At 33.2% G+C, this 9842-nt stretch overlaps 1 protein-coding gene and 1 long non-coding RNA gene across 4 annotated transcripts in view; one reads left to right on the forward strand and one right to left on the reverse strand.

Moving 5' to 3' along the window:
• Positions 1 to 2884, reverse strand: part of LOC147909020 (odorant receptor 4-like) — a 162845-nt gene extending 159961 nt beyond the window's left edge. The window contains exon 1 of one of the 2 annotated variants that reach the window (XM_087408326.1): positions 2469 to 2877. In XM_087408326.1, coding sequence (XP_087264452.1) covers positions 2469 to 2846 — 378 coding nt within the window. In that variant the 5' untranslated portion in view covers positions 2847 to 2877. Of the gene's footprint in view, positions 1 to 2468 lie in introns of both variants that reach the window. The other variant, XM_087408327.1, reaches the window with a different exon arrangement.
• A 91-nt stretch (positions 2885 to 2975) lies between these two features.
• Positions 2976 to 9259, forward strand: LOC147909024 (uncharacterized). Of its 2 annotated transcripts, XR_015545804.1 has the most exons (3): positions 3001 to 3540; positions 3613 to 7927; positions 8008 to 9259. It is a non-coding gene; the product is annotated as an uncharacterized LOC147909024 (long non-coding RNA). The 2 variants fall into 2 exon arrangements; XR_015545803.1 differs by lacking the exon at positions 8008 to 9259 and having other exon boundaries at positions 2976 to 3540; positions 3631 to 7711.
• The last annotated feature ends 583 nt before the right edge of the window (positions 9260 to 9842 follow it).

A 9842-nucleotide genomic window follows, 5' to 3' on the forward strand; every position in this document is an offset into this window, starting at 1 on the left:
AATGTACACTGTGTCACATCGTGCGTCTCTTGTTGGAAGGCATCCTATAAAATCAAAATGAGTTAAAAGATTATCATGTGCGTTTCTTTTTAAAAGGCACCCTATAAATCTAGAATGGAGAAAATATCACTTTTATTTATCATACAAGAGATACGGTTAAATGTTATAACAATAAATCGTACTTTTGCTAGTTATAGATAAATGTCAGAGACGTTTATCGTGGGCTGACTATTTTTAATTTACTGCCAGAGATGTTAATCGGGCTGGCGAGTTAATAAAATGCCACAGCCATAAATCGTGCTTTGACTATTTATAGATAAATATCAGAGGTGTTCATCGTGAGCTGATTATTTTTAATTTACTGCCAGAGATATTTCGATTATCTGGTGAAATATGATGTTTGCGGAATCAATTCGTAGAATTTTGCGTCTGTAGTTGAAGAAATGTGAGTGGATGCATTGTCATGATAGAACCAAAAGTTGATTACTTGACATAACCGAAACAAAGAAACTAATGAACACATCTGTCTGAAATTTTAACAGTAATCCTGTGAAAGATCAAAGTTTTCTAAAATTATAACAGTTTAATATTTGTGGGATCATTTCAAGCAGAGAACTTTTCAAACTTATATCCTCGTATATGTCAACATATCAATAATATCTGTTATGTTAGTATAACTTTTATTTCTTTTTATTAGATAAAACAAAAAGAGCATATACCTGTATAAACATATATAAACAAAAAGAACATATATCATGTATGTACAATATCGTACTAATTTACTGATAATACATTATGTCCTAACCTAAAATGTCATTGAATGTAAAGAAAAAATACTAATAATAAACGGCTGATATAACTGTTAGTTAAAAATCTGTACTTTATGTATATTACAGATTTTTAGTATTGGTTATATATATTGAAGCGCTACATTGCATATGTGCATAGTATAACTTTATTTCTAAAGCCTGATTATTACAAATGTAAGATTAACTTTAATCCCTTTTTTTCAATTCTAAAATTGAAAAATTTTCCAAAATTAAAGTAAATCTTACATTTGTGAGATCGAGCCTAATATATGTTTTCGTCCCGAAGATGATAATGTAGAAAACGGAATAAAAATATCTTATATAATATAATAAAGTTTTCATTATCAATATAACAGCACAGATAAAAATAAAATAAAATTCTTGTTATAGTTTAAGATTGGTCGAATATATTCATTTTCTATTCATACTGATTGAATGACTAGTTTCTGAGAAAAAAAGATAATAAATGTAATAATTTTTCGAGTTTAGACATTTTTCACTTCAAAAACTATTGATTTAAACAAAAAAGTTTCAGAGATAAAGAAATGTCCATTTTGATCTAATTAAACTTACAGAATATTTTTGGAATTTTTATTCTAAGTTTAGATTTTTTAAATAAAAAATTGTTATAACTGTTCAACAATCATAAAAAAAATAAAATGTTTATAGATCTTTTTTCGCAGAATAATATGAGGAATCAAATTAAATCAGTCACTAGAACATTGATTAATCGATTAGTGAACTGAACGAAGATAAACCGTTCGTCTATTAACCATCGCTCGTTATGCATAAAAATTTACGAACAAAAAAACGTTTAAAATCTAACGTCTTATTTCTGTCACATTATTAAAAACTATTCTACTCTCCCTTGTGTACGTAATAGCTTTTCATGTGAAATGAATTTCTCCTCTACGTAGGAGGGCACGATTTTCCATGAGAAACGAGTTTCATACCATCTTCCCTCTGTCAAGGGGTGTACGACTTTCCATGTGAAGCTAGTTCCACCTTATCTCCCCTCTGCCTAGAGACGCACGATATTCTACGCGAAGCGAGTTCCACCTTACCTCTCTTTCTATCAAGGGGCGTAACGACTTTTCATGCAGGTAAAAGTCTTTGCGTGGAAAGTCGTAAAACATATTTTAAAGTAAAAAATTTTGTTTTATGTAGAAAGGAACATCATTTTTTAAACTTTTTGTTAATAATTTTTTAACGAATAACGAGCGACAGCTAAAATTTGTTACAAGTTACTTAGGGTCATAACTTTAACAACATATGTCAAAGACAAAGTCATCGGGGCGGACTCCCTGCATCAGCATATTTAAATTTTAAATATGTATAATTATTTTTATATAAGTTATGGAAAACAACCTCTTCACAATTCGGCCGGATTATAAAAATCAGCCGCAGAGGTCGAATATACTGAATGGTTGTTAGATATCCATTGCATCCCTAATAATAATTGATAAAGTTGTAGATATATATTCTGCTGTATATAGAATTATATAATTATTTGTATGTATTATTATAAATATATAATATAATATTGTTATACATACATAGTTAAATATATGAAAATATAAATTGCATTTAAAAATTAATCTTTCTTAAAATAGGACATCCAAGTTTATTAATAAAATTAATCAAATTTTGTATGCATACCTGAAAGCAATTTTGCTGGATGTAGCCTACCATCATTTTGATCGTGACTTGAAGAACTGCACAAAAAAGACAAACTGATTTTGCTAAGATCACGGGATCGTCACGATATTCGTAAATTGAACTTAGCAACGGAAGCAACAATAAGATATTGCTCAAGTAAGACGTGTACCACAAAATTTTAAATAAAATGATGTCAAATTTCGTTGCATTCGGTGGTGGTGGCCAAGCACATGATAAGGCCACACTAATTTTCGTAAAATTTATAACTTTAACTGGCGTTATCATTATAATAGTACAATTATTATACATATCGTCATCATAGAAACTACATCGGATGTCTATTCTGTTATAAATTTTTCTCATATCTTTTACTATCATCTGTTTGTATATAATCTTTTACTTAATGTGTATACGTGTTATGGAAGCGAAAGGAACATTTAACTCAATCAATCGCAAGGAATCAATAATGAGCTACAAGTGGATTCATATAAACTTATTTTATTTTTCATTTGATGTTTTCTTAATGACTGTGCTATACAGAAATTGAAATATATGTCAATTTTTGATTTTTTAATATAAATAAAGATTTTACATTTCTAATTTTTTAAATGTTCTAAATTTCTACTTAGTGACAAAAATATCAAATACAGTTACATAAAGATTGATTTTGATACATGCTATAATCAAGTATAGAAGTTAGTACGAAGTAAACGAACGACGAACTAATTAATAATTTAAATATCTCATTGTATATAATGATACCTTTGGTTAGCGTTACACCTCTGTATGAAAATAATGATTGGTTATATACCGAATCGATTAAAATAATAATAAGACACAAAGGGGTGATGTCCGACTACTATAGAATATATGACGAACTTAGTTCATTTGTTAAATATTATGTATAGCATTAACAGCTATAAATTGTGAGAAATACTAGTACAATGTATATGTATATACATATATATGTATATGTATTGTGACGTGAAAATTTCGTCAGTCACTGTCGAAGATCGTCAGCAGGGGAATCACACGTCCTCACGGCTCGGAGAGCGAGCGCGCACATGAGAACGTACGCTACTTACTTAATTGAGTTTTTGAGAAAAAAAACAACATGTTTTTGCTTAATTTCTTTTTCATTAAGGACATTGTTCTGTATTAGTCAGCCTCAGACTTAGACTTAGTATCGCCCTCGGATCGTGCTCGGTAACTGCAATTTCATTCTGTAACTGTATCGTCCCTCCCATCATTAGGAGAAAGGAGACTGCAACGCCAAGAAGAGAGAAGAGGCGATGCTGTGCGGGGAGGCCTATCCGGGAGCCCGGACACGCAGGTCGTACCATTTCATATATTTGTTTTATAATCCGCTGTCACCTTAAATCTCTATTACACTCCTTACAGAGCGACGGAAAGAGAGAACTCCCAACTACTGGAAACATTACAGACACTAGTCAGGGGTATATGTCTCCGACACAGAGCCAGTGGAAAAGCGGCCCGAACATCCCGCGTCAGCCCGAGAAATTTAGGAGCCTCAGGCGAAAAAGGAGCCCCGGAAAAATTGTATTGTGCGCTCTAAGATGCAAGGATTCGTGGCCCGCGAGGACCTGTGCGGCATGCGCTGGCGTGATCGACAGGAACTAATCAGCGTGACGACCCCCCATAAGAGGGCCGAACGCCTGCATGAATCCGTGAGGAGCTTCCAGGCCTCATTTATTCTGTGGCTGAGCCGCAATATTGTAAAAGGACATGCGAAGTTGCTGCCGACGAGTTGACGAGGAGGATAGCGGAAGGATCCCGTAGCAAAGCATAAGACGAGCATTACCGTCACTGTTGTAAAGCTGCCGATTCAGGTTCGTAGTTTCGGATAGCTTCGCAAAAAAACTCACGTGGCAATAAGCGGCCAATTTAATAGCCGCCGTCTGAATCCGTGAAATTGCGAGACACGTGCCATCCTCCCAAACATTACTATTAGGTGAATTATTAGCTGCCGAGTCGCACTCGCCTCTCTTGCCACAATCGAATTATTTTAAGCTTTCATTTTGTCTTGTTATAATAATTGTTTATGCCATGCCGAAATGATTATTATGATCGTACGCTTTCGAATTAACGTTTAGCTTCGCGTCGACGTTACCCTTCCGGGTTATGTGTATTCTTTAGGATACGAGTTCTTGCACGCTATCTTGAGATCTTGAGAATAGTCGTAATATCTCATTATTACTCGATGTATGATTCTTGCAACCCACCTCTCTCGCCCTCCGACAATTTTCCTATCCCTGCCGTCGCGGATTAATTTCAAGTAAAAGTAGAAAAGATTATTAAAAGAGTGGCACGCTCTCTTGTGCCTAGCGCCCAACTTATTTAACGAGAAGTTCTGATATTTGTGGAAAATCTATCTGACTGTCAAAATCTATCTTCTATTTTTCTGGAATTAGAGTACTTTTAAGTAAAAGAAGATCTAAGAGCACGAAGTTATGCCGTCGCTTGCAAGTATGGTTACAGTATATGCATATATACGTATATATATAAAATGTGCAATATGTGTAATTGAAATGCTTTTGCTTTTATTAATTCAAACGATTATACATGTGGTATATAAATTTACATGTAAATTATAACATGTAAGCATTTAAGATCCAGCTTTGACCGTTACTTCAGGCTCTTATTTGTTGTGTATTCACATATACGATCTTAATAAAATCGTTTGTTATTGTTTATTTATGTCGTCTGAAATAGTAAGAACTGGTTCTTACATTTGCCAATTACTGCGAAGAATATTACTAAGGTCTCGATAGTCTAAAGACTTAGGACGCTCGCACGAAATGTGAGTTCGACTCCTAGCTGAGGTAATATTTTTTGCAATAAATTTATTTGTAGATTTTCAGCATATTAACATCTTTCTAATAGGATGTCTGATTGAGAATCAAATTATTAAGTTGCTTAAAGTCTGAGACACAATGATTATATCTTTCTCGTAATTGATTAAGATACATTATATCTGTTTTAGGAGTAGTGACTACTGTATTATTTCTATAGTTTGATAATTTATCGAAACATCATAAGGCTCAGCTTAATCATTATTTTATCAGAATTAGTATACAACAAGTTATACACATTGGGTCAATCTGCCTGATCACTGTTACATTTGAACTTGTGTCTTACTCTTATAATTACTGGCTCCATTGCGGTAACAAAATGATCCCAGATATATATTTCGTATTTTTGTATTTTAAATTGTGATAAATTGATTCTAATTTTATGTATACCATAATTTAAAGCATATAATTTATTTAATTAATTAATTCTTGCATTGAAAAGGACCGAAAACGTCGGTTGATGCGGATTTATTCGATGAATAAATAAATAACTTTGCACACCAACAACCGCGTAGGCTCTTAATTGACTTTTTTATCTCCCTTCAGTTGATTTATTCTCAGAGCCCTATATTTTTAAGTTATGTTGTTAAATTGCTTGCTTAAAATTAAATTGCTGAATTTAATTTATGATATTGTAGTAGTTCAGTTGCGTTTCTAAATTCGAAAATGTAATTCGGCGCGCAGTTCAAATTATTACATATGTGATATATAAATTTACATGTAAATTATTTAAGGCATCTAAAATCTAGCTTCGACAGTTACAAGCTTTAGATTGTTATTTATTGTTTATTCATATATACGATCAATAAGATCGTTTATTATTGTTGATATTCTTTTGTTTTTAATTCTGTTGCAATATCCAAGCAGAAATTTTGGTCAGGCTTTGCACTTGAGTATGCCATGACGTCTGATCAAGCACTTATCAGGTGTTCTAGTAAGGTCGTGATTGTAAATGTAACGTCAATAATTAAGATTGTCTGATTAGGATTTTTTTTATCAGAACCTTATTAGAACCTGATGATTTTCTTACTAGGCCCTTTCCCTAAGCATATGATATCCTGCGTATCATGTTATCTTCATATTGATTGTACTATGATTATCTCAAACGACTCTAATAAACTGAGATTAATACAATAATATCTCGCAGAGTATCACTCTGTTTTCTATCGCGCGCGTATAATTTCAAATTTGACTTAATACGAAATGCTGCGTATAATTTTAAGTCTGACGTTTCATCTCAGATATGGAAACAGTATGTATATCTATGCCATCTGCATACGCAATTCCTCTTCCGGTCTTCTCCTGCTTGTCTGTTGCATCGAAGTAAATTCAAAGAAAACAGTTCCTCTGTCACAGTCTGAGTTAAATGGGCTACTATAATGCAGCGAATTTATCGTGTAGTTTGAAGAATTGTTTGACAAAAAAGACCCATCAACTGCTAGACACTGATTCCAGCAAATGATATATCGTCGGAAAATTCATCGAGATGATAACAGATATACGTAAGTTGACCCTCCCGAATGGACTCTGGTATGATATACAGAGTGTGCAACATTGTGGATCTACGATAGGATGATTCCTAGACATAATCCTTGTCAGGTTAGTGCAGGCTTAAGCTTGTCAGGTTATATTCGGGAGCCACCTTATCATTGAGAATCCACAATGTTATACACTGTGTATATATAGTATTCGTTTTAGAAGCAATGATTCATATATCTGTAATCACCTCGGTGCGTGCTTTTGTAATAAAAATTTGCAGTAAAAATCAATTAATAAAAAATTAATAATACAACCCATCCTATGCGATACGTGAGCGCGCATGCCTTACGATTGCGAATATGTGTGCGCATATAAGATATACTGTAATATTCTCGTTTTTATTATATCCTTATATTGCTCTGAAGCTGTAGACATTCGTGAGAAATTCTATAGGAGACAGTATTCCGGATATTCGATCATTCTCTGAAGAACGTTCCACGTCAATTAGTAAGTTTGAAATTGTTCCGAGGTTATCGCAATTATACTTTTGCGATAATCTCAGATTATTCTCAGTATCTCAAAGTGCTGTTAGGGTTATTGCGCCAAAAAATATTATAATTCCGAAAAAAAGTATTAAATTCAGTTTTATTATTAAAATAAGTATTATTGATAAGCATCATTCGTTGTTTAGTTTTATATTATGCATGTAGTGGTCATACTGCGTGTTCGATGTAATTATTATACATTAGGAGATAACGTTCGAGAGAATAGTAGCGCCACGATATAACGTAGTTAGCGACCCTGTACAACGAAATGGTAGCATTATAACGAACCAAGTATGAGCACACACAAGAAAAACTGTATGATAAATATATTTTCTTTGAGAACAAACGTGTCGACTCTTTTCACTTCCTACGGCAAGTTCAGTCTAATTGAGCTCTAATATTGATCCTTCAAAGATATTACGGAAGTGCGAAGTGCGAAAAGTCTCAAACACTGTTTAATGATGAAGACAGAGCTTCTCGACCATAATCGATTGAATTATGAGTGAGCATACACAGCACTCACATCTTGACCTTGCTCAATAAGGACAAAGGCATTTAGCTTGTAAGTAAATAAAAATAAGTTATAGCAATTTGCCTATGCACGCAGTTGTAGAGTCACTATAGTCGAGTGTCACGTTCCAGATTTGCGGGGACAAGGGACGTGGAGCGTTGGATTTCGCGTTGCACGAATATTTCTATTGTTCGCGTGTGAGATGAGGAGGGGATGTGGAAATCGAGGCCGAGCAATAAACCGGGATTTCTGTTGATGGGGAGCCATCTTTTGTGCAACAGGGAATAAATAAAAGGAAAATTTAAAATAAAACAATGTATCTATTATTGAAGCTTCTATATGAGTGCCTTCTATATAAAGATTCTATGTAGTCAAAAATTACTCACTTGTACATAGAGCTTTCACCATCTTTGACAAAGAATATCTACAGAACTAAACTACCTAAAATTAGCTTTATAGAAAAACGAACACGACAAAAAAAAAATAATAATCAAAATAATCAATAAACATACATGCAAACAAGATAACGGTCTCTGACACACAACCAGACAAAAGGATCCTATCTATTCTCCCATATCAAAGGAACAACAGATCAGATTGGCAGGATATTAAACGAACACAATATCCGAAATATCCTCAAATCACTTAAAAAGATAGGACAAATTGTAAGAAATCCTAAAGGTCCCTCAAAGATCTTCGAAGGAGTATACAAGTACAAAATACCTTGTTCCTGCGGGCAAGTATACATTGAAGAAACCAGGAGAATGATCAACCTACGAATAAACGAACACTAACGTGATGTCAGGCTAAAATGCCACGCAGTCGGCATTATCAGAACACAACATCGAAACAGGACATCAAATACTGTTTGACAAAACGACTACAATAGTCAACATTACGTCATACTTTCCAAAAAAGAATAGAGAAGCAATAGAAATACAAAAACAACCCAACAATTTAAATAGAAACAATGGTTACAATATAAATAAAATATAGAAGACCATTCTTCCGGTTATTGAAGACCGACCAATTTTTTCCATCTCTCCTCCCCTCATAATTATTTTCTTTCCCCCCCCCCCCTCCAGCAAGTAGTATAATATAAAAAAGAAATGGCCCGAAGGAACAGCTCAGTATTAGGCTGCTTCTCGGCTTGATAAAAATGGACTGCAAGGTTTACAAAACGTTGGCATTCCAAGAATGGATCTGGACACAGAGAAAACCCGCAAAGTGCATAATATTTATTAAACGATTTATCTATTCAACGCGATTAGAGAACCTTTTTATTACGTTACAAAAAAAACAAGAAGAAAAAGAAAAAAGAAGGTGATTAAGGAGACTGCTGGAGCGACGAACTTAATCAAAGTCGATATTACAGATTTTCATTTCCAATGTATAAGATGCTTACGCCTTCTGAATTAATATGATCATGCAAGAAAAATCGATCGATTATCGACATTTTTATTCGATTTCCTACATTACCATCTTAGAGGGACGAAAACATGTATTAGGCTCGATTCCACAAATGTAAGATTTATCTTATTTTGGAAAATTTTAGAATTGAGAAAAAAATAAACCGGAATAGAGTTAATCTTATATTTGTAGAATAGGGCCTTAGAAATACAGTTGTATTATGTACACATGCAATGTAGGCCGTGTTCCAATATATACATACCACTAGCACTAAAAATCTGTAATATACATAAAGTACAGATTTTTAATTAATAGTTACATCGATACGAAGCCGTAGTAGCACTTTTTTCTTACATTCAATGCAATTTTAGGTTACGATAATATATTATCAATAAATGAATGCGACATTACACATATATAATGTGTTTTGCTCTGTCTAATAAAAAGAGATATATACTTATAATACTTACATTACTAATATGTCGACTTATATATCCAATATAGAAAATTGTATGTATATTATATTATGATAATTCAAACATTGTTGTAACATATA

This window comes from Acromyrmex echinatior, chromosome 7, assembly GCF_024713525.1.
Source record: "Acromyrmex echinatior isolate Ae372 chromosome 7, ASM2471352v2, whole genome shotgun sequence".
NCBI classification, from domain to species: domain Eukaryota; kingdom Metazoa; phylum Arthropoda; class Insecta; order Hymenoptera; family Formicidae; genus Acromyrmex; species Acromyrmex echinatior.